The sequence below is a fragment of the Pelecanus crispus genome, chromosome 2, assembly GCF_030463565.1.
Source record: "Pelecanus crispus isolate bPelCri1 chromosome 2, bPelCri1.pri, whole genome shotgun sequence".
NCBI lineage: Eukaryota > Metazoa > Chordata > Aves > Pelecaniformes > Pelecanidae > Pelecanus > Pelecanus crispus.
The window spans coordinates 24,529,101-24,553,515 of record NC_134644.1 but is presented as its reverse complement, the minus strand read 5'-3'; the positions used below and the strand labels follow the sequence as shown (position 1 = coordinate 24,553,515).

General features: G+C 40.7%; 3 protein-coding genes across 3 annotated transcripts; 2 read left to right on the top strand and 1 right to left on the bottom strand.

The window, feature by feature from the left end:
* Positions 1 to 2,862: 2,862 nt before the first annotated feature.
* OLAH (oleoyl-ACP hydrolase) lies at positions 2,863 to 8,064 on the top strand. The gene is given in 8 exon segments (XM_075728188.1): positions 2,863 to 2,969; positions 2,971 to 2,990; positions 4,628 to 4,759; positions 5,405 to 5,485; positions 6,515 to 6,643; positions 6,646 to 6,682; positions 7,593 to 7,681; positions 7,931 to 8,064. Coding segments are annotated over 8 exon segments (729 nt in total).
* Positions 8,065 to 8,655: 591 nt separating this feature from the next.
* Positions 8,656 to 17,199, bottom strand: ACBD7 (acyl-CoA binding domain containing 7). Its single transcript, XM_009492932.2, has 4 exons — positions 17,188 to 17,199; positions 8,983 to 9,100; positions 8,817 to 8,879; positions 8,656 to 8,729 (listed from the first exon to the last, which is right to left on the bottom strand). The coding sequence occupies exons 1-4, from the start codon at positions 17,197 to 17,199 to the stop codon at positions 8,656 to 8,658; spliced, it is 267 nt and encodes an 88-aa protein (XP_009491207.1).
* Positions 17,200 to 21,861: 4,662 nt separating this feature from the next.
* RPP38 (ribonuclease P/MRP subunit p38) lies at positions 21,862 to 22,729 on the top strand. The gene has a single exon (XM_009493726.2). It carries the CDS (start codon positions 21,878 to 21,880, stop codon positions 22,727 to 22,729), a length of 852 nt encoding a protein of 283 aa, XP_009492001.1. The 5' UTR covers positions 21,862 to 21,877.
* Positions 22,730 to 24,415: the final 1,686 nt, after the last annotated feature.

Sequence of the window (24,415 nt, the reverse complement as noted above, 5' to 3'; positions counted from 1 at the left end):
GCAGCACACCTTCCTTATATGCCAAATGCTGGGTGTCATGCCTAACCCATGCTGCTTCTGTCTCCCTTTTGGGATGCTGTTTGCCTCAGTCCCTGCCTTTTTTCCAGGGTGTGGGCTCCTCCCCTTAAGCTGAGAAAAGACTTAAAGCAGGCGGCTGTGCCACCTGGAAGCACATCCCCTCCTCTCCTGCAAGGCTGGCTTTTCTCCTATATCTGCTGGTAGGTACGAATTTGGGTTCCTGCTTCTTGCTGTGCAGTGCTGAGAAGTGGATCCACGCTCGGGCTGTCATCTCCTGGCACTGCTGGTCTTCCTGACTGCTAAGGTTATTTGCATCTAAAGGAAGCTGGATGGTGATGGAATAAACCTGTATGAGTAGAAAGTGTGAAAGATTCTCAGTGTCTGGTAATGTATCTTTAAATAGTTCAAGGACTTTCACTAAATGCGCTTCTTTATCATGCTTGAAATTTTTTGTATCACCTTTGCAATCAGTTTGAGATTTTTCTTTTCTTGCTTGACTGTTAAAACGCGGGTTTCAGAAACATTTGAGGGTTTGTGTCTTTTTGTGGAAGAACTGACTGTGTAAATGGGACTAACGGTACTGATGCTTGTTGTGGTTTAGCCCCAGTCAGCAGCCAAGGCCCACACAGCCGCTCACTCACCCTTCCCTCCGGTGGGATGGGGGCGAGAATCGGAAGGGCAAAAGGAAGAAAGCTTGTGGGTTGAGATAAGAACAGTTCAATAATTGAAATATAATAATAGTAATAAAAATTGTAATGAAAAGGAGACCAATGAGAGAGAGAGAGAAACAAAACCCAGGAAAAACAAGTGATGCAACCACTCACCACCTGCTGACTGATACCCAGCCAGTTCCTGAGCAGCCATCTCCCCGGCCAACCCCCCCCCCCCCCCCCCCCCCCAGTTTCTATACTGAGCATGACGTCATATGGTATGGAACAGCCCTTTGGCCAGTTTGGGTCAGCTGTCCTGGCCGTGCCCCCTCCCAGTTTCTTGTGCACCTGGCAGAGCATGGGAAGCTAAAAAGACCTTGACTAGCATAAGCAGTACTTAGCAACAACTAAAACATGAGCGTGTTATCAACATTCTTCTCCTACCAAATCCAAAACACAGCACTAGCCAGCTACTAGGAAGTAAATTAACTCTATCCCAGCTGAAACCAGGACAATGCTAAATGGATCTACCAGAGGAATTACATCTTCTGCAGCACTGGTTCCACTATCCTTCAGCTATTTTTAAGCTCACATCATCTGCCCATTGATTTTTGATACAAGTTTGTTTGGGTTGCTGTTCTTATATAGTTTCTTTGAACTGACTCTTAACAAATGTTGACGAACTTTCTAGTTTAAACGTACATGAAAATCAAGAAAATTTCAGCCACAGCAACATTTGGATAGATTTCTTTCTGTCTTGCTTGCATTACATAGTTTTAAAATAGGTATGAATTGCTGCCTAATCTGATCTGGTTGCATTTCTCAAAATTTTTGTGTAGGTAAAAAAGTCTGCAAGTAGGCATATAGGTGTATTTTATGATGAATCAGCCCTTGTATATACTGAGCTATATTCACACTGAGAAATAATACCTGTAACAATTTTCAGCATTTTGGAAATGGAATTTTGCTGCTTGTTATCTCCTAATTGCTAGTTTTTCAGTCTTTTTAACAAGAACATGCAAGTTTATTCTAATGGTAGCAGAAAACATTTCTTAAAATTCTGTATCACTATTGCTTCTAATTAGTTTATCTTTACCAGGTATTTCTGTTGCACATGGTGTTCCCAGGTTCTTTTGACAGAACACAGCCTGATATGCTCTAAGTTGTAGGATGTCACCTCAGTGCTTATGTACACAAATCTAATCCACAAGAATAAAAGACAAGGAAATTGGGAAAGAAGAATAAAAATGGTTGAGAACTGCTTTTTTTCTTCGGGTAGTAAAGACAGTATCTGATGCTAGAGAAAATGCAGTTGGCATTTGATGGTATTTTTCCATGTCAGCAAGAAGGAAGGAGTAGTTATAAATCTTGCTTCAGCTGTTACTTCCGTCAGTCAGTAAACAAAAATACTAAAGCTGCTGTGATAAACCTGAATGTGGCTCTGGTTACTCCACCATCTCAAAAAGGTTATAACAAAACTAGAAAAAGTCCAGAGATGGCAGCGATGATGGTCATGAGTATGGAAGCACTGCCGTATGAGGGATACCTAAGCAACCCTGTGGCCATCAAATGAAGTTGTAGGAGTTGGATTAAAAACAAAAAAGGAGATAATTCTTTAAGCAACAGATAGTAGAGCTGTGCAACTAATTGCAAGAGGATGTCATAGATGCTAAGTGTTCATAGGAATTTAAGGGGAGACTGGATAAATACATGAAAGAGAAATTCATAGTTGTTTCCTATATGTAAAGAAACTGCATCCCTAGACATCCATTTTACCACTGTAGTAGTGAGAATATTGAAGTAGGTGGTCCTTATGTTTTCTAGGTCTTTAGATAGACCTTATATTTTTGTGTATGTTCTAAAAGCCTGTGTTTTTAACCGGTCATCCTGAAACCCTGTGTCAATTTATTTTGCTGCTTGTTATGTTCTTTGTGGTCAGTGACACAAATAGGAGAAAATATTAACCAAGGGTGTTGCCCAATAGTATTCCATCACCACTTATAAAAGCCGAACTGATTCCCACTGTTGCATGATTATCTCATATCTAACAGGTTGTTGTTGTAGCACAAGCAGTTCTGATGACAGAAAATATTGTAGCCCATTGTTTCAAATTAGACTTAATTCACTTTAATTTTCCTATACCTGAAGAGTCTTGTTCTAGAATGATGTGTTGTTTTCTTGGGTTTTTTTAAGAATGGAGAAGCTGGTTGCTTGTCCATACAAAAGGCAAGATGCTTTCTGTAGGCTGATTTGTTTTCTGTGGGCTGGAGGCGGAACTTCTCAACTTGCTTACTGGAGCAAACTTCAGCAGCTCAATTGAAGGTTAGTCACTTATGTAGCTAAAGCAGAAGTCAAGCAAGTCTGACATACGTGGTAGCCAGATTTTTTGAATGGAATATAATGTTCTTGAGAGCACTGCAATCTTTTTCCAATGGGTCTTATCCAGAAAGGAATTCCATTATGAATTAGCATTTCCATTAGGGTCCTGAGTTTACTAAGTTTCTGTACCACCTTGGATCAAATTATATTTGACTAGGTTAAAAAGTTATATCCTCAGAGCTAAATTTCACAAGACCATAGTATGCTTGACAGCTTCAGAAACTATTGGTATGATTCGGAAACAGCAATACACCAGCATACTGTTAATATGTTAAAAAAAGGCATCAGCAAGGTTAGCAGTGAAGATATTAGAACTATTTTTAATGTTGAAAGACTGCACAGAATGAATTTCCTTTATCCAGAGTGTTTGCATGGTTTTGCACTCCTTGTATCAAAACTGAAGTTTAAACTATGGATTTATTATAGTGAAATGACATTTAGTTATAGTGTGAAGTAATTCTCATTGCTATCAGGCTATATCAACACTAAAAAGATCCATTGCTGAACTATCTGAAGAGAAACAAAGGCCGTTTTCCAGACCTTCCACAAAGAAAAGAAATAATTTAGCATTTACAGAGAACATTGCCATTGCAATTGTACCAGTCCTCTAAATGCTTGCACGCTTTCTGTAAACAGTTGCACAAGTCACATAAATTTTTTCTTGAAATTAAAAAAATGTAAATAAATAAATAAGCTTTTGTCCACTGGAACTACTTCCAACAAAGTTACTGAGGAGATGGCCTAGGAGCAACTGCAGACACAGATGAATGAAATCAGGCTGCAGCATGCTCTTTCAGGGATGTTTTGTGCAGAAAGGAAGTATAGAAGATGCAAACATTTCTGTACTGGTATCTACGGTATTAGGTAGTGGCTTATTCTATCTCTTCTAAAATACTTTGCATCTGACCCATTGCTTCCATATGAGTTTGGCAGTATGCATGATGTCAAGGAGATTTTTAGAAAATCAACATTTTTTTCTGATCTACTCATTCCTTACTTTCTCTAAACAGTGAGAGGAAAATCCCCAATTTTGAAAGGAATATAATAAAAGCATGTAATATGTCCTTCCATATAAATATAAATTGCCATCAATTTATACTACGATTACACATTTTACTACGTGCGGTGCTGAAGAGCCTGCAAAGAAGAAAACAGAGACTCTACAATTCCAACATAGTTTAACTTTCTAATGCTGCCCTTGAAAGGATATATTTTGCACAACCCTCAACCTTACTATTATTGAAAATAATGGTTGTTATTAGTACTAACAGTAATAAAGTTGCTTTGAAACCTCAGCTGAGATCGGGACCCTGTGGATTTCTGACCCAAGGCATTTATCAACCAGATCAATTGGAGAGGCAACATTTGTGAGTAAAGGTAGGGATGGAAACCTAATCTCTTACAGGGTTAAAAGACAGTAATAGCAATGACAAATACACTGTATCAACTGTAAGAAGGATTAATTTAAATAATCTATATATTCTGCAGAATAGATTAAAAAATTTAATTAAAATTATTTTACTGTTTCCATCTGAAATAACTATAATTCTTTTCCCTCCCTCCTTCCACCTCTTCTGCAGTGTCCTGTATAAGGCTTCCTGGAAAAGAATCTCGTCGTAAGGAGCCTTTTGCGAAAGACATGACAACCATAGTTAAGGAAGTTACAAGTGTTTTGTTAGAAGAATTGCAAGAAAAAACATTTGCATTTTTTGGTCACAGGTAAAAAGATAGACATGCTTAGATACCTGGGTGAAGGAGCTTTATCTTTGAACTCTAGGAGTAGATAGTTACTTGCCTTTATTTGCAAAAACTTTAGGAAAATACACTTCTGCAAAGGTCTTTCGTCAAGTCATCCTAAAACATGCTGTTGATCTCAAAGAACCCTGTTATTTGTTTGTTACTTCAGGCACAATGTCTTCTAAAAATGGCACTGTTGTGTGTGTTGGGTTTTTTTTTTTTTTTTTACACTGATAAATTATAATTGTGTTTACTGTTAGTATTTGTGTCAATGCTTGCTCTATATGAATGCAGGAGGTGAACCATTCATAAAACACATAGATTTTGAAGATCACTTAATCCCAAGTATTCAAAATAACTGTTCTTACTGCAAATTAAGGAGACTATTAAAAGAAAGAGATTAAAAAAAAGGTCTAATTTGTAAAATGTGACTGCATAGGAATATACTTCATGTCAATTAGCTAATAATTTACACGTCATATATAGTTCCAGTAACTGTTCACAATAGCCTGTTAGCACTGAAATTCAAATTATGTTTAAATTTTCCAGTTTTTACATGTTTTTTTTTTCTTACTTTGCTTTAATTTCTCTTTTCACTGCACTTTTGGATCTTATGTTAGTTGCAGTTGCACTACACTTGAAAGAAAAGTATGGACTAGAGCCAATCCATCTTTTTGTATCAGGGGCACACGCCCCAAACATAAGTTACAGAATCATTAATAGCATAAAACAAAACAGTATATTAGCTACTAAGAGTAAAAATATCATTTTACAGTATGGTATGCAGAGTGACTTTAATACAAAACAAGCACTGCTTCTGGATGCATGCAGAAAAATGTTCTGTTTTCTTAGAGGAAAGTAATTCTGGGGCAGATGGAGAATTTCGCGTTACAGAATATTCACTGCTGCTAACCTTCATCTAGGGAGAACGATCTCCTTAAGCTAATGCTACCTTTTTTGAATACTGTATTATTTACTGTGGCCTTTGGCTTGATAGTAAAAAGTAATCAAAACAAAATATAAAGTGCCACTCCCTACTCTGTAACATGTGACGTAACGGTCTTAACCTAGTCTTTCATAAACCTCCTGCACTAGCTCTCAGTACATTTGTCCATTTATTTCTTTCCCTCCTCATTCTTTGTTGGCTTTTTAATCTGTCCTCAGTTTCTTCCAAGGTTCATGATGGTTCTGCTAGTCTTTCTCAGGAAAACAACAGTGAAGTGGCTTTTTCCCAGCCCTCCTTTCCTCAGTCGGCATTTGGTATTTCCATTCTTCTGCTTCTGGGGCTTCTTAGCAATCCTGAGTATGAGATAGTACTTCATGGAAGTGATTATTATTCCTGCAAATTTCCACAATCGGTTGGTCTCTCCAGTCCTACATTAGTTGGATTTGTGTCTGCTGCTAGGCTTTTCTTTCTCTTAAATAGATTATTTTCTTAGTTGTATTTCAATAGTGAGAGTCAAACTTTGAACAAAATTAAATTAATGGTTATTTTTCTGTGGAAGCTTCAGGCCTTGAGGGTACTTGGCTCACTCATAACCTGTATTTTCAGCAAACACAGTCTACTAACCATTTCCAAGAAGTATTCTCTGTGGGTGTTAAACTAATCAGCCATTTTATTTTGGAGACAGATAATCACTGTACTTTTTTACTAAAACAATTCTTAATGAAATTATTATTTAAAGTGTATTACATATAACACCTGACCTATTTTGTCTGGTGCCAACAGCCTGAAGCGCTTCTTCACATCAAAAGCATAGACATATGTAATACGAAAGATGAGGACATTCTTACATACATGCAAATTTTAGGTGGACTTCCTTCTGAGCTTCTGAAAAGTGAAGTCGCTAAGAAACAGCTATTACTTTGAGAGAAGACTTGAGAGTTCTTCAGACATTTTCATAAGTTTTACAATTTTGTATTACATTTATATTTGTATTTTACAATTTTAATTGATCATTTCGGGTTTTCTTTTTTCTTTCTCTGTAATTTTTTCTCATTCCTGTTACAAGAAGACTATGAAACAGTAAACATAGTTTTCTCCTTTGTGTGCTTTTCCATTTATATTCTAGTATTTAAGCCCTAGATGAAAACACTGCTTACTGTAGCAACCAGTACTGTTATTTCAGTAGTGAGCAGGTCATGTAGAATTACAGTTCTACTTAGGATCCAAAGTTAGTAGTCGCTAAAAGGAATGTTCTTGCATTTTTTATTGTTTTCTGAGGCTAATAAGCTCAACTGATCATGCTTTGGGATCACTGCATTCAGCCTCCTGCTCCAAGGCCCCCTAGCCTAACCAGAAGCAAAGAATCGCCATGTTCTACGCATCCTAGAGAGCAACCGGCTGCTTCTGTCCAAACTCCTGTCCCCACTGGATGTTACAGAGCAGCTCCCATAGCTGAGTGGTTACGGTTTCTTACCCTGGCAAAGACAAGGATGCTCTTGGATGTGGGACCCATTTTGGCCATAGGAACGTGATGCTGATAAGGCCCTGAAACATTAGAACTTAAATATAAGCAGACAACGTAATTGTTTATTGTAGCTAAGAATTTTTATTGCAGGTTGAAGCTCTTCTTTTCCTAACTGTTGGGCTGTTCTTTCTTTAAAATTTTAGACCTAATTGCAGTAGGGTAAGGAGCTAAGAATTTTACAGATACAGTAATTCCTTCTTCTGCATAACGTTCTGCATAATCTAATTTCTGAAGTTTGTTATGTTTTGGAGAAGAAAGAAAAAGCTATTTTGTATGTGGAAGCAAACCCCAAATATAGGTATCTTATGGAACGTTTTATTACTACTTTCTATGTTTGCAGTTTTGAGAAGGCAGAAAGGAATATCTCCTTCTCTTGTGATATTACCTGCTTTAATGGGTCTGAAGATAAATCACATGACTTAGAAGGTACTTTGCTTAAATGGTTTTCCTCTTATACGTGCACATTTTCCTGTTGTATCAAATCAGTTAATGAAGAGTTTTCTAGAGTCTTTTATCTCCTCCTTAAATGAAACAAATCAACAGAGCAGTCTCAATGTATGAACCAAAACAGTTGAAATGGGATTTAAAATAATTATTAAATAATAACTTTGAAACAGTTATGTAAAATGACCACAATAGTTGACGTTTCTCTGACACTTTAAGTATCTTTTTCAGCCTGGCACGATCTAACAAGTGGAGATGTTTCCTTTTACAAGCTTCCTGGAGGTCACTTTTACCTGCTGAAACCCTCTAATGAAATTTTATTGACAAAACACATAACAAGATATATAAAAAATGCTGGTCTGTGAGTATTTCCCTCTATCTTAATGGCAGAAGGTGTAAGATTAGTCCACAGCACTTCATAATAAGTCATTCTTTCTGTACAATTGCATGCAGTTATGCCTAAGAGTTGTTCTGTTCCTCCAGATCTTTATTGTAATCCTTTAAAAGGGGGAGTTTTTCTGATTTTTTGAAAATAAACATTGGCTTTGGGTCTTAAAAATAAAAAAGTTTTCACCTTTTCCCTCTTCTCATCTCTCATGTGCATATACCCTTTACTTCATTCCGTAAACTCATTTGCAAAAAATGACAGCTATGTTATTTTACTCTAAAGAGCTTCTGTTTGTGTGCTCCCATAAAAATGCTAAATATAATTTAATACCCACAAAGATCCACAATTCTTACAGAAAGTTTAATTTATTAGGTTCAAATTTATTTAGATTAAGATACAATCTAAAAATAGAGTATATATGTAAATACCCTTTACAGTCAAATAGCTTATGCTTAAAAGATTTTACTGTCAGACTATACAATAAAGAGTCAGTATTGCATTTTTCTCAACAGAGTTAGTTCATTAGCTACTGTAGAGTTAGTTATTAGTGGGAATTATTTTAAGTATTCTAGATCCCATATTTTTCTACCATTGCTTTTGCTTTAGAGATATAGGCATTCATGGCATCCTCCTTTGATAAACCTGCAAAGGAAAGTAAGAGTCATTATCTTTCCTCACTTGTCATCCTATAAACATGACTACATGATGTCAATTTAATTGGTGTAACACCTTTTTTCAGGTTCCATGCCTCCCATTTGGCTTTGCCTTTCAAATCTAGCATTCCTGGACATTCTGTCAAAATAAATGCATACCTTTGATTATCATATAGATTTACATAACATTTGCTTGATTTCATCAAGATATGGGAGTAAATGTGAAGTATATATAGGAATACCAATATTAATATCTCCAATGGTAGCCTGTTTGTAGAACCCATATAGTTCCTTCAGTTCTTCATCAGTTGGTCTTGTTTTTAATTTTTTTACATCTTCTGCAGCACCATCAAAGTCAGCCTGATGCAAGAAAAGAAAGTGTTAGTTTTCCTCTCAAGGGATGTGCTTAAAACATTAAGTATAGTAATAATATCATTAGATACTCTCAATTACTCACTTGGGTTTAGTGGTAAGTCTAGGCATTTTCCCATGAAAGAAGCTTAATGAAACTGTAAGTTATTAGAAAGGGAGCCAGGCCTACTTAGCTGATAGGGTCAGCACTGCTAAAATAAGTAAACCTCTCTTCCACCAGTTTTACATCTAAACACTTGGAACGATTACAGACTGTCTAGTGTCAGGATATCTACAGATATATTCATGCAAGCAGCCTATACAATGAACATAGTGTATGTGTCTTTCACAGTCACGCTTGGGGGTATGAAGGTGTTCACTGAACTCTACCCCCTAGCAGTAATCTCCGAATCCTTTTGGCCCTGACTGCATAGCATTGACTCGAGCGACGGAGCTCGAATGCCCTCTGAGGGGTACTGCCCGCTTCCCCCTTCGCTTCCATGTCTCTGCTGACAGTGCAGTAGGTGACCAACAGTTGGCACAGACGTACCTTGCGGAGATAAGCCGTGCTACTGCCAGGACCACCTTCAACACCCAACTCTCAAACACAGTGGAGCACAAGAGCGAAATATAAATTTACTCCTTTCATCGTCATCATCATGCATTCCACATTCACATCAACCCAAGGCTATAGCTGTTATTCTGTCTATATACCAGGTCTCAGGCTAGGAGTTTGGAGTCCTGTTTCACGCCCAGGACCTTTCAGAAAGATCTAGATTTGTACGGTGACCACAGACCTGCCAGGTCACTGCACTACTCTAATGCAAAAAAGATACAAGCACTTTAATACGCTATATGCTGGTTTCAGTAATTATTTTAGCTTTTGAGCTGGATCTGCATTTGCAGAAGCACAGTATATCCTGCAAGATGTGCTATTACACATATACTTAATACGTACAAAACCAGCCTACAACTTTGTGCTAAAATCAGCAACGTATTCAACAATGGTTTCAATGGTTTCAGCATGAGCGCTGTGGCTCTGCTGAAATACCCTGGCATTACCGCAGCAGTCTGTACTGTGCTGCTTTAGACTGCTTTTTCCTTTCTCTAGTTGCAGGAAAGATTGTTTCTTTAAACAAGAAAACCCAACACACATTTGTCTCCTTAACTGATGCCTTTCTCCTTCACAAGTGACTGTGCTGGGTGGATCAGGCGATGGAAATAAGCAACTATGCATGAGAGCTGGGTTCGCTATAGCATTCTTTAAACAGAGAGGAAGTACAAGAGAAAGGATATTGCTGTATTCAAATTTAAGAAGGAAAAATGAAAAAGAATTTAAGTAGAGACTGATGCTCAAGTATCTTTCTTCTAAGAAAGGCCCCTTCATGGAATCACAAAACTACACATTCATTGACATAAGGACACATCAGGTGGTGGCTGCGTTAAGGCAGCAGTAGCAGGTGAAGGAGGGTAAGGACAGGTAGCTGAGTGCACTGCAGCGTTCCTGCACAGAAACCTGGCCATTCTCCCACCAAATGAGTCACCGCTGCCTCCTGAGATGGAATTCACTTTTTTTTTTTTTTTTTTTTTTTGGCCTGGAAATTTAGTTTGGCTAGTGAGTAAAGTTCCCAGATACAAACTTCTGAGGAATTTGTAATTTTTTGCAAAATTTTCAATTGCTGTTTGAAACCCACAAAGAGAAAGCACAAGTCTTCTACGAACAGAAGTGCTCACCACAGGAGGATATACATCTCTAACACCAGAGCTGAAACATGGAGCAGCAGGCAGACAGGTGCATTTAAAAGGGGTATTTTTTTAAAAATCATGATGTATGATTAAAAGGGTGTTCTAGCAAAGAAATGCTCCCAGCAAAACAGCAATTAAATATAAACCCTGAATCTTCTTTAAACTGCAGTTATAAATTCACAGAACATTAGATAAGAAGGGTTCGTGATGATAATCCACATCTCTAGTTCTGTCAGTTTATAGCACCCTTAAAAATGCAATGGAAGGAAAGCTCTTTAGACAAAAATCCTGCAGCAACGCAGATGCTTATTAGCAAATAATCTTCCAACTCAGCAAGAACCTCAGTGTTTGCATAACTGACAAGCAGAAGTTTCCAGGAGATTCCCACCGAGGCCTCCCAGAACCAAATGCCCAGCAGCGGATGCAGGAGTACAGAAAATGGCTAGGGTGTTAAAACAGTCTTTATCAGTTTGAGGTTTGAGAAACACTGTTATTATGTGGAGATATTTTGTATATAATGATTCTTCATTCTTTACTCAGCACAATACTGAGAATTAGCCAGATTCCAAGTGCCATTAGTCTGCCTAAAGCTCTGAAACTTGGTCATTTGATAAAGCATACAATTTGGCATTAAATTCTGAATCAAATGACTTCCAAATTATATTCTTACATCTGAAACTTTATAGACTGAAAACGTGTAACTATGCTTATGCAGTTTGTTCCTGTTTTAATAAAAATAATTCTCAATATTAATAAAATGCAACTATACCACAGAATCATAGAAAAACATGAAGCTTTAAGTCCAACTTTTTGTGTCTGATTTAAGAACGCCTAAACATTGTGGATTTTTAAATTTTTTTTTAACCAAACAAATATTTGGGAGTGCTGCAAGACAAATACAGGATTTTTCTAGAATTAAAAACCAAAATGCCCAGAATGTGTAATACATAATTTAGATAAACGAAAATCATGTGCTCCAGACTACATATAAAAGCTGAATCAATAATGTTGAAATGACCTTACAGCATCCCTTCTCAGCATTTTTTTTTTGTTTCCATGTACTCTATTGTTTACTTAAAAAAAAATCAACATTCTAACAGGAATTAAACTGACCATTAAAACTATTTTAATTGAAGTAACTGGATTTAGTCAGCTTGGATCAGAACTAAAAATGGATTATATGGACAACAAAAGCTCTTTTGCTTCTTTGTTCTGGGTAAAGAAAATGTAAACATTTTCTTCTACAAAATTTAATGTCAGAAATATGAAACCTGATTATGTGTTTTCCTAAAAGGCTAGAAAACTGGACTATAAGCTTTCTCACCTTAGTTGAAAGAGTAAATTGTTAAACATTTCGTAAAGTGTCTTCTGTCACAATTCATCAAAGAGTTTACGTAACATTTGAGGGGTTTGTTTGGTTCTGCTTTAAACAAACACAAACTAAATTCTTCACTCTGAGTTGCAGCTAAACTGAGTTTTAAAAACAAAGTGGTATACATGATAATAAGTCCTTGAACTTTCAGGCAGAAGTTGCAGTAATACACAATTACTGCACAAATTACGTATACACTGTATGAGCAGAACCTATTCTTTGCAGCGGAGTCAAATTCAGCTTTTCTGACGGCTGCAAGCTCTCAGAGTCAATATAACCTTTCTCCTCTCTGTTTGCAGAACTCGAGCGCTCTTGACTAGGGCTCCCAAATACTTAATGATACAGACAGTAGCAGTTGTCCGATGTTCCCGTTAGGAGTCTGACAAAGTACGAATTCCACAGGTGGTACCCTACAAATAGTCAGACTGGTATAAGTAAATAAATCTTGGAAAGTCTATGGAGTGTCCTATTTAAAAAGCAGCCATATTAGCAGCTGAATGATTTAAATTAAATAATAATAAAAGCAAATGTTTCCCAAAAACCACTTCAAGCATCATTAAAGCATCTAGTTGTTACCAACTAACTAAGCCTGAGGATTTCCTCTATTCTTTCCATAACTGTACCTTACCTCTGATCATCTTTTGCTTATTAATGGGAGGGACCCCTCCCACAGGACAAAAAAAAATCAAGAAGAGGACATGACACTTAATAGCAAACACTTTTCAGGACTGTATAAGGGTTAGGAGGTATACAATAGCATGCACAGAGTCCTCAACCTTAGAATCGTAGAATCATAGAATCGTTTAGGTTGGAAAAGACCTTTAAGATCATCCAGTCCAACCATTAACCTACACTACCAAGTCCACACTAAACCAATCAAGGGTAGACTAGACTAAACCATGTCCCCGAGTGCCATGTCTACCCTTCACACAGTATGTAGTGACCTTTTTCTAAAGTTATGCTAACATTGAGAGGCCTTTTCTAACCTGCATAGGGTGGCATTTTGTGGCCTGAAAGCAAGGGTGTATCCCCGCCACTGCCACGAAACAAACATTTTGAAATTATCTTAACATAATAAGCTCCATGGAGCAGGAGTTGTGTCTTCTGACAGGTTTGAACAACAAATATTTCTGGCAATTTAGCTAAACAAAATAGTTTCAGTTTGATTTAATGTTTTAAATTAGCAATAGTGACATTAATATTTATGTAGATTCAGTAGTTATAAATAAGAACTTCAGATATGTATAGTCATAAACGGATGGTGTTGCTGGTGGTGAAATATCTCAATGTATAGGTCAGAGACACAGTTTTAGTATTTGCCACAAAGTGCAAGTCAAATAATTTTTGTTCTTCTAAAACCCCTTTAAATTGTGGATGTTAAAAGGAAATAATTAAATACAGAAACATTTTATGGACATAATTATACAAGAATGACAATCTTTATATTTCAGGTCAAATCTGTAAACGATAAACCTTTAGAAATCTTTTGTCAGCTGGCCAAGTTTTCATGATGCTCACAGTAGTACGATCTGATCCCTATGGAATCCCTGCTGCAAAATCTATTCTTTCTCCAGAAATGATAGCTTTGACAGCTTCTAGCTTAGGTGCAAGCAAAAACATTTTGAATTGTGTATCATTCAATCCTTGGCTTATCCTAGAAGCTCAAAAGAACAGTATCTTTGGCCATAAAAGAAAAAAACCTAGTGCTTTAGTTATTAATCACAGTCCACAGTTCATGTGTGCTTCCTGTAAGCAATATAATAAAGTCCTCACTATAAGGAATTCCTAATATTTGTAATATTAATATTAGCTTTCATGAAAGCCTTGCAATCTTTATTTTAATTCTTATGCAGTATTTTCTCTTGTTCTCCTTCTGTGGAGTAACCGTACCTGAATTTCCTACAACCACCTGAAAAGTTTCAGCAAGTTCAGATGTTAAACTCGTTTTCAAATTTTTCCCCCAAAATTGCCAAGGGCCGCAGAAAATAAGGAAATATCCCTAGCCTTCCTTTTAGAAGCAAACCCAGAAAGGTGAACGCACACGTTTGAGGCCAGCAAGTCGCCAACAGCGCGGGGAGAGGTTTTGGGGCAGGAGCGCAGTGCCCTGTGCCTTAGGCGCGGCAGAGGTGCCTTCAGCCTGGGAGCGCGGGGGCGGACGGACACGTTGCTGGAAACTAAACGGGAGGCCGAACTCACAGTACTTGTGAGACTGTTCATGTGACTTTTTACTGCACCATATACCTTGACGGATAGGCAGCTTATCTCTCCAAAAATAGGCCCAGGCTACTATGTGCTTACCTCAGGGCAGGAACAAGGAGCAAGCACTTACTGCGGAGGAACTCACATGCTCCGAATTGACATCCCGCCTTACCCCAGCATCGCTCCAGACACGCCACGCTGCTGCGCAGTGTTTCAGACACTGCTGCATTAGAACACAAAGGAGTTTTGTACTCGGATACCAAAACTGTAGTCAAATTAGGCAAAGAAGCATATGCACTAACAAAAGTATTTTTAATAGATGTATAGCACTTATTGCGGAGATGCGCTCAATGAGGGGAAACAAAATCAGCAATGCGACTAACTTATCACTGAATTAAAAATAGTGTCTGAAAGAAACTGGAACTGTACATCTTTGACACTTCTAAAAGCAAAGCATTTATACTTACACTGTTGGTATAGATGTATAAAAGGGATGTACGTTTGCTTATGAAAATAAATGTGATGGCCCACCACCCTTAAGATTTCTTTTATAGGTAAAATTTTATTAAAATAAATATTTCATTCTTAATCCAAACACCAGTAGATATGACATACTTGACTCTACCTATCACTGACTCCTACATCACAGACATCTCGATATTATCCATACATGTAAGCAGCATTCATGCTCTGTTAACAGTAAGATTACAAAGTGCTATCAATAATAAAACGTAACTGAGTTGCCAGAATTGATTAAAGTTTAAATCAGTTTTGTCTTCATCTTTATACTGTGGCCACTACTGCATGTGAGCCTCTGCCAGCATTGACGTACAAAGACTGTTCGAGTCAGTGGAAATCTTCCACATGCCTTGAATTGTTTTCTGATCTAAACTTCACAATAAGAATGAACTAGAAGCTTTGTTAGACTTGTACACACAAAAGACAACTCAAAAAAAAAAAAAATTAAGGAAGGAAATCATTACGTTAATAAGTTTCTTACCTTCATATACTTTTATTCTATTTAGATCTATAGGCAAATATCACAAAACACTTTTAAAAATATGCAAATGCATATCTTACACAGCAAGAAATATGCAGAAATGAAATTTAAGTACTAAACACTTCTTTCTTCATCTCCCTCTAGCCAATCATTGTGCACAGACTGTTGCTTAGGATTTGCTTGCTTACACAACATGCTTAGAAGCAGCCTATAAAAATATGATTTCCTTTTAATCATGTGCCAATACAATTCCCTTTAATGCATCTGTGCATGTGTATGTTTATGTCTGTATATATACTTATGCTTTTAATTTGAGGAGTTAAAGATAAATGCACGAATTATCAGACTATTATCCCATACATCCTTTTTGCAAAGAAAAAAGCTTGAATGAATTTTTCATTCACTGCAGAATATTTTACCAGTTTGCAAAACTTACAAATCTTTTACAGCCTCCCTGATGAAAACATTATTTTATTCATTTTGTCCTCATTCCCATACAGCTTGATTCAATGAATTTTACGGATATGGATGGTAGCTGTCAACCAAAGCAACAGTGGATAGAAAACTTCTATAATGTCTAATGTGTAGAATACTGTAATATTTCAATCAGGTTTTTGTGTGAAAGTGTAACTGTATACAGCAATGGCAGATCACACTGCACTCAGCTCTTTCTAATAGTGACTTACGGCTCATTGCTTAAACATCAGGCTAATAAATTTATTTTCTAAAGTGAATTCAAGGCAGAATAAAATATATAATAATAATTTCAGCGATCACTAATTAAACAAAGGTGGCGTTATGTTTGGGATTTGGCAGTTCTGACCCACTGAAGAAATAGGATTCTTCCTCTTAGCTGTAAAACTCCACAATGAAACCTCTGTGCCGTTTGACAGAATTGCAGCTCAGAAGAAAATTGCTGAGCTACTGGCAATACACTCCCTGCATCTAGGTCAGAGCATTATGTTGCTCACTCTTTGCAAAACACACACACTAACCGAGCTGAGACAGACATTATAATGAGACCGGGATAAAAGGGCTTGCAAATCCTGAAGTGAAAGGGATAACAGAAAGCCTAATGAAGAAAAACAGCCTAATCCATCAGGGCATGGGCAAGACAAAGGAAGTATGCATAGTTTGCTACAAAGGTAGGAGGCTAAAAGCCGGCAACGAAGATAATTTCCTCAAGAACTATTTAAATCTATAGTCAGAGAGAAGGTAGAAGGAAGCGCTCTCCAGCCTGAAGGCAGAAAGCAGAAGCTTTCCTACCAGAACACAAGCCCATCAAAACGTACCACACCAAAGATGCACACACCCTAAAAAATACAAACAACTCCCTTAAAAATTCCTCATTCTTCCCAAATGAACATATACCACTGCTTCAGGGTTACAAGTTTCTCTCCTCCTTTTGTAGCTCCAAATAACTAGCTAGATCCTAAAAAAAAATAAATACGTACCTACCTTTCAGTGCATAACCCAGTCCTACCAAACTCAGATGCACACGTGAAGAAAAATAATTCACACATGCTCTGAACAGGTAAGGCTCCAAAAGTTCAAAATAAGCAGCATGTCCCTCACCCTCTGCTTGTGAAAAGTAATGCATTATTTAACCTCCAAAGGCTTAGGCAAATTTCCCATGCTGCCAGGTAACCTTGATCTTGCAGTAATAATCCTTATGCTGAAGAAATACCGCTGTGGGCGAGACAGCATTGCACGGATGGACAGTGCATCCCCCCCCTCCCCTCCTTGCCTCTCTGTCTCGCCAGACGCGGAATTGCTTACCTGGAGAGTCATGATGCTGCGAGGATGCCCAGGGAACGGCCTCGCTCCTTCTCTGCCGGGGACGCGGCGCTTCTGCCTCTTGGCTCCTGTGGTGCGAGCGCGGCGGCGGGGGCTGTGCTCCACGGAGGGCGTTGGGCTGCGCACGAGTGACCTCAGCGTTGGGCTGGCTACGAGTGACCTCAGCGTTGGGCTGCACACGAGTGACCTCAGCGTTGGGCTGGCTACGAGCGACCTCGGCACTGGGCTGGCTACGAGTGACCTCAGCTCGCCTGCCGCGGCAAAGCCACGCCGGGACAGGACAGGGTGGCTCGCTCCCACTGCGCCTCTCAGGACTTGTGGGGACAACTGAGTGGCTACGAACGCCGGGGAAGGGACGGTGAGGGCATTAAGCCCGCACCAGTTTCTTCAGAAAGCCTGCGCTCGTTTCCATACCCCTGAGGATTAGGTCACCAGCCTGACAGCACAGATACAGCAAGATTTCCGAGCCATTTGTCTGAAAAAGGAATTTCCTGAGTGATTTGAATCACAACCAGCCCAGTTACTGCTACTGCTCCCTCCACCGCAGCCCCTGCCCGTGCCCGTGCCCATGCCCATGCCCAGCCCTACCTGGGACCTCGCATCCTCCAGCTGCAACTCTGAAAATGATGCGGGTCAGCCCGGGGATACCACACACGAGCAGTTGCACACACAAAATATCTGGAGAGTGCTGTTTGTTCCTCTGTTCTACTAAATACAGAATAAAAAACGAGTATTAAATGAACTGACAAACTAGACAACAACTGTAACCATTAAAAGAAAAAATATCCATCCCTGCTTATCTATTATGTGAATTCATAGATTATTTACATTCAGGCCTCTATACATCTATATTCATCATTCCCTGAGCATGGTTTAATCACAATGCTATATGCTTCAGCATTTTAAAATCCACTAACTTCCATAAACCCATGTAAAAAGCGTTTCCCCTCAAGTCCAGGTTAAATTAAGCCAGAATCAAATGAACGAGAAAACAAACCAAGTAAATTTCAGTAAAACAAAGGAGATAAAAAAAATTTGAAAACAACTCCGTCAAGCCTCGTCTCCAACACCACGAAGCGAGGATGCTCCGCTCTCTCAGGTACAAGAAGCTGCGCACAACCACGTTGTGCGCTAAGGTGGCTCTAGAAACGGACGTGTTTGTAAAGATTTCTTAATGGCTCAGGACAAATTGTGGGAAACACTGAATCCTCACCTGTCATCCTACTGCTAGTGACAGAATAGGACGCATGCGCGCAACACACCATGTATTAAACGGCAGCGAGAGATGCCCCTATTGCTCTATAGTCCCTGGGAGCATCTGTTGACCTGGCCATGATTTCATCAGATGACGCACCATCTGCTGATGACACTATCTCCTATGACGCAGTTTACGGCAGCATTCAAAACGAGCAATCGCCAGCGCAGGCCTCCAGCATCAGCATTTTAACGATGCCTTTAACAGCAACGCGCTATTTCTGCCCGGTACAGGCCGCGGCCCAGGGGTCCCCGCCCGCCCCGCCCCGCCGGCCGAGCCACCCCGCCGGGACCCCCGCCTCGGCCAGGCTGCGCCCCCCGCCCTCCCTGCTGCCCCCCGCCGCCCTCCTCCGCCGGGTCGCTGCTGGGCCCGCTCCGAGGCGGCCCCCAGGCTGGCAGGACCCACCCCGCCGGGCGGCGGCGGCGGCGGCGGCGGGCGGGCGGGCGGGCGCGGCGGCGGGGCGGGCCCTCGGTGCCGGCGCGGAGGCGGGCCCGGGCGAGCGCTGAGGGGCGGAGCGGGGCCGCGCCGGGCGCCGACGTGCTGCGGCCGACGGCGTGTGCCCGGGCCCGGGGCGGCGGCGGAGGCCGCGGCGGAGGTAGGGCTCGCTCGCTGCCGGCGGGAGCGGGGCGGCTGCGGCCCGGGCCCTGCTGCGCTCGGGCGGGGGAGGCCGGCCCGCTCCCGCGGCGGCGGCGGCGCAATCTAGGCCCGGCCCGGCCTGGCCTGCGGCTGCTCGGCGGGCCGGGGCGCGGCGGCCCCGGGGAGGCGGCGGCGGCGGGGCTGGGGGAGGCGGGTGGAGCCCCCGGCCTCAGGGAGCCGCCGGCGCTCCGGAGGGGAGCGTTCGGAGAGGGGGCTGTGGCGGAGGGGGGCGTGGGCGCTGCGTCCCCGTTTCTCCCTTCCGCAGGAAGCGAGGGGGTGGGGACAGTGGTGCGAGGTGGAGGAGCGCGAAGTTTTGGGGGTTTTTTTGTCTCGTTGCTTTATTTCTTATTCATAGAATCATAGAATGCTTTGGGCTGGAAGGGACCTTTAGAGGCCATCTAGCCCACCCCCCCTGCAGTGAGCAGGGACAGCTTTAACCAGATCAGGGTGCTCAGAGCCCCGTCCAACCTGACCTTGAATGTTGCCAGGGATGGGGCCTCCACCGCCTCTCTGGGCAACCTGTTCCAGTGCTTCACCACCCTCACTGTAAAAAACTTCTTTCTGCATGCTTGTTTTCCTCAGTGGTCCCCATTTTGAAAAGAAAAATGTAGTAGTTCAGCTGTGAAATCCTTGATGTTTTGCTCCTTTCTCATACACAAGCCTGTTGCTGGCTTTCATAGAATCATAGAATCGTTTAGGTTGGAAAAGACCTTTAAGATCATCCAGTCCAACCATTAACCCACACTACCAAGTCCACTCTAAGCCAGTCAAGGGTAGACTAGACTAAACCATGTCCCAAAGTGCCACATCTACCCGTTTTTTGAACACTTCCAGGGATGGTGACTCCACCACCTCTCTGGGCAGCCTGTTCCAATTCTTGACCACCCTTTCCGTAAAGAAATTTTTCCTAATTTCCAACCTAAACCTCCCCTGGTGCAGCTTAAGCCCATTTCCTCTTGTCCTCTCGTCTCGTCAGCTTTGCTGGATACCCCCTGTAAAAGGTCATCAGAACATCCCTAACTGAAGGCTCTTAAAAATGATAATCCAGAGCTTTTTTTTTTTTTTTTAACCTATCATAAGCATTCATTTCTGGCTCAGTCACTGGTAAGATTTCTAGTGGTCCTTTCCATTTTTTAGTTACTTCCACTTTTTGGTTGTTGCCACCGTGATGGTAAGCATAAGGGATTAGATAACGGCGTGGATGATAGCTCCACAGAGGACTAATAAAACAAATCGGCAGATCTTCCGTCTTGCATCCCTGATGCGACTGTGCTGCGTGCTTGGGAGCAGAGGGGAGTGGCAGCCCTGCCCTCCCCAGTTTCTCCAGTCCCAGTGTTGGAGGCAGACAGCTGGGCTGCATGGACCGTCGCCTGGGTGGCCCCGCAGGGCGCTTCATGGGTTCTTCTGAGAGTACTGAGAGAAGGACACACTGCTCTGTTGCATTTTGAAATACTTATTCAGTTCTACTGTTCTCTGAAAGCTACTCCTGTGGTTTTGACTCTCATTGGGGATAACAACTTCACAGTTTGCATTGCATTGATGCAACTCCAATGCATTTCCCCCATTGGCTTCTAGACAAGGGTTTAGCTGAGGGGAAAATCCCTCCAGATAGATGTTGGCAGTACATACTGTTGGGGGAATTTCAGTGAAGATGGGGTTTTTGGTTTGGTTTTGTTTTTTTTTTTTTAAATCAAGGTAGCTTACTACCAGTGCACAGAGAACTGATCTGACTAGCAAAATGGTATCTTGTGAATACCTATAAGCTGCCACTCAAGAGATGTATGTAAATGCTATCCATATGCCTACTTGAGTAACTAGGAAGCCTAGGAGAGAGTCGTGTCCTATTTCTCCTGATTTGAAACCTGCGCTGCTCTTACTCTGTAAGCTTGGCTGTGCAACAATGAAGATCCTACTAGTTTAGCAAGGAGCTGGTGAATAGTAACCCAAGCAGGAGTATGGGGACTTACTGAGTTACCAGGGCCTGTAATAAGGCCTGCCTTAACGTCTTCACTGGTACGGTGGACTAGATCAATTGGAGCTAGAACAATTATACTTTCTCTGCTCCCATTTCATTTTTCTCATCCCTAAAGGCATGGTCTAGGTGGCACAAAAGGAAAAGACCCCTTCTGAACTTTCTGGAGGCCTGTAGAGGATTGCCTTCCTTCACTGAAAGCATAAATTAATAGAGTCTGCAGATGTCTATCATACCTTCTAAGTGCAGACAAACCTAAGACATGGATTAAAGAATGAAAAGGCAAATTAAAGTTTTAAAAATCCTAAATGAATTCAGGAACATAGAGCTTGTTTCATGTTGTGATTCTGGGTTGGTCATGTGCCCCGTCCCCCCACCATGTCATAATACTGCTACAATGCAGCTGCGCAACAGTGAAAATTGGTCCTTCAACTTGTGGTTCTGGGTGTTTTCTCTGGTTCTGTTTTAAATCTGTAATACCTCCAGCTGCTTTCATTTAGCTTCAGAAGGGTCTCTTGTCACTGGTGTTGCCTTGCTGTTCAGTCTGCTGGTGTTTTTTTAATTTATTTTAAAAAAAAAAAAGGCAGCACAGCATGTGCCTTGTGGAAGATTTGTTAAAGGTTAGCACTGAGCTCATGTGAGGAGGGTGGTAGTTGCCAGTATCACTTTGAAATGTGGTGTTTCTCTTCTGCATTCCCAAGAGAAGCTTCTGGTAATGATGTCCACAGCCAACAGTACAGTATTTGAACTAAGGTTTACCTCTTTCTTCCTTTCACAGCTAGGGTCGCAAAACACAAAAGAACCTCAGAATGTCTGTAATTCAGCAAGGGACGGCAACGCTTCGTAAAGCAAAGAAGATCACTGTAAAAACGTGTCTAGATAACCCCTTTGTTTTTCAATGGAAAACCATAGATGGAGAAGATATGCATTTTATACTACAGACCTTAGAAGAAAGGATTAAACATATTGGACTTAAAAAGATTGAGACTCCAAGAAAGAAAAAACGTTCCCTTACAAAAAAACAAACAGAAAGAAAGTGTGATGCTAGCACCAATGAACTCCCTAAAGAAGAGGAAGCAGAAGGCCATCGACAAAAACCAGGATGGACTGACATAAGTATCAGAAGACAGCTTGCTATTGGAGTTAATGAAGTTACAAAAGCATTGGAAAAGAATGAACTTCTTCTCTTGCTGGTGTGCAAGTCTGCCAAACCTGCCATGATCACATCGCATCTTATTCAGCTGAGCGCAAGTCGAGCCACACCAGCAGGCCAGGTTCCCCGTCTCAGTGAAACAGTTGCACCACTTCTTGGCTTAACATCCATTTTAGCGCTAGGCTTTAAAAAACACTCTGATAAGTTTACCGAAGCAATAGAAGCAATAATTCCAAAGGTACCAGCTTTGGAAGTGCCATGGTTTCAGTACAGAACTGAAGAATCTGTGGCTTATGCACATACAGATTCTTCAGAAAATCAGGAACCCGAGCAGCTTGCAGAGGCGCTGGGGGATGAGCTCACAAGCCAGAAGCGGAAGCGTACAGAAAGTAATCAGCTCGATCTTTCAAATGTAATTTTGCAGCCTTTGAAAATCAAGAAACTTGTTCCAAATCCAAATAAGATAAAGAAACCGCCTCGCAAAAAGAAAAAAGCTTTTTCAGCATAACTCATTTTAGTTTGGTTCTTCATTTTAAACTGATTTTTTTTTTTTTTTTAATGCAGTATGGAGCACAGTTCTAACTGAACTATTTTCTTAGGCTTTAGCAGTGGAAAGCACTTGAATACAAGGTGAACTTCATGTTGCACTCAGTTGAGGTACTTTCTGCTTTAATAAAGAATATTGCTCTAACTTGTGTATGAGTCTTTACCTGGGGGTAAATACTTCAGTTGCAGCTGGAGATCACAGAGTTAAAATCAGTAATGAATATGCTGAAGTAATTTAAGACATAAGAAGTACATCTTTGGAATTAATGCAAAGCATTAAACAAACTGTATTTTTATACAGATGAACATGCTTCAAGCAAAATGGATTTAAGTATAATTTTTCAAACAAATCAATGCCAAAAGCGAAAGTTTATTTAAACAAAGGTCCTTGCTGGTATAACTCTCTTAAAGCTGGTTCAATGCTTGTTTCAAGTAAACAGCTGTAACAGCACAGGCAGGCTTCCCTTTTGAACTTCATAGTTTGCTCTGCTGAACAGTAAACTTGTCTTGCTCAAGAATATATGGAGGCTTGGGTTCCATCTAATACCTGGTGTCCGATATGCTGAAAGAAAAACTTTTTCAAATAGTTCAAAAACTATTTTCAAATACAAGACAAAACCAAATTACTACTGCTGCATTTTGAAAAAATGACTTCTGTATGCAAACTACTAACACACGCATCCTGTGAGAAAACATAAACTAACCTGAACTCCATTTGATTCTAAATGGAGTCTAAAACTATTTCCCAGGAAGTTGAGATAAGCCACATACTGTTGTATGTAAAGTAGACAGCAGCTATAACCACTACAAGACTGAAAACGTACCACATTATAACTTTTGAGTTTCCTTTAGTTTTATGGGGGACTACGAACACTTTCCTAATGAGACAGTTGTGTTGTAGGAAGGAAGGGGAATAGAATCATAGAACCATTTAGGTTGGAAAGGATCTTTAAGAACATCAAGTCCAGCTGTTAAGCTAGCACTGCCAAGTCCACCACTAAACCATGTCCCTAAGTGCCACATCTACGTGTCTTTTAAATACCTCCAGGGATGGTGACTCAACCGCTTCCTTGGGCAGCCTGTTCCAATGCTTGACTACCCTTTCCGTGAAGAAATTTCGCCTGATATCCAATCTGAACTTCCCCTGATGCAACTTGAGGCCATTTCCTCTTGTCCTATTGCTAACTACTTGGGAGAAGAGACCAACACCCACCTCACTACAACCTCCCCTCAGCCTCCTCTTCTCCAGACTAAAGAACCCCAGTTCCCTCAGCTGCTCCTCCTAAGACCTGTGCTCCAGACCCTTCACCAGCTTCATTGCCCTTCTCTGGACATGCTCCAGCAACTCAATGGCCTTCTTGTACTGAGGGGCCCAAAACTGGACACAGTATTTGAGGTGCAGCCTCACCAGTGCAGAGTACAGGGGATGATCACTTCCCTAGTCACTATTCCCAAGCCAACTATTACTGCAATTGAGACGACTAAAATTAACAGCCTAGAAATTTACTTGGTGCTCTGTATTTTAAGCAAAAGTCAGTACGGTACCATAGAAGAAAGCATAAAATACTGTGGTGCGTTGACCTTGGCTGGACACCAGGTGCCACCAAGCTGCTCTATCACTCCCCTCAGCAGGATGTGGGGACAGCGG

Coding starts and splice junctions, on each gene's coding strand:
- RPP38 (XM_009493726.2), top strand. CDS start 21,878: ATGTCTGTAATTCAGCAAGGGACGGCAACGCTTCGTAAAGCAAAGAAG.
- ACBD7 (XM_009492932.2), bottom strand. Junction 8,880..8,982: donor CATTGGAGATATTAATATTG/GTATTCCTATAT, acceptor TTATTTTGACAG/AATGTCCAGGAATGCTAGAT. Junction 8,730..8,816: donor GGCATGGAACCTGAAAAAAG/GTGTTACACCAA, acceptor TTTCCTTTGCAG/GTTTATCAAAGGAGGATGCC.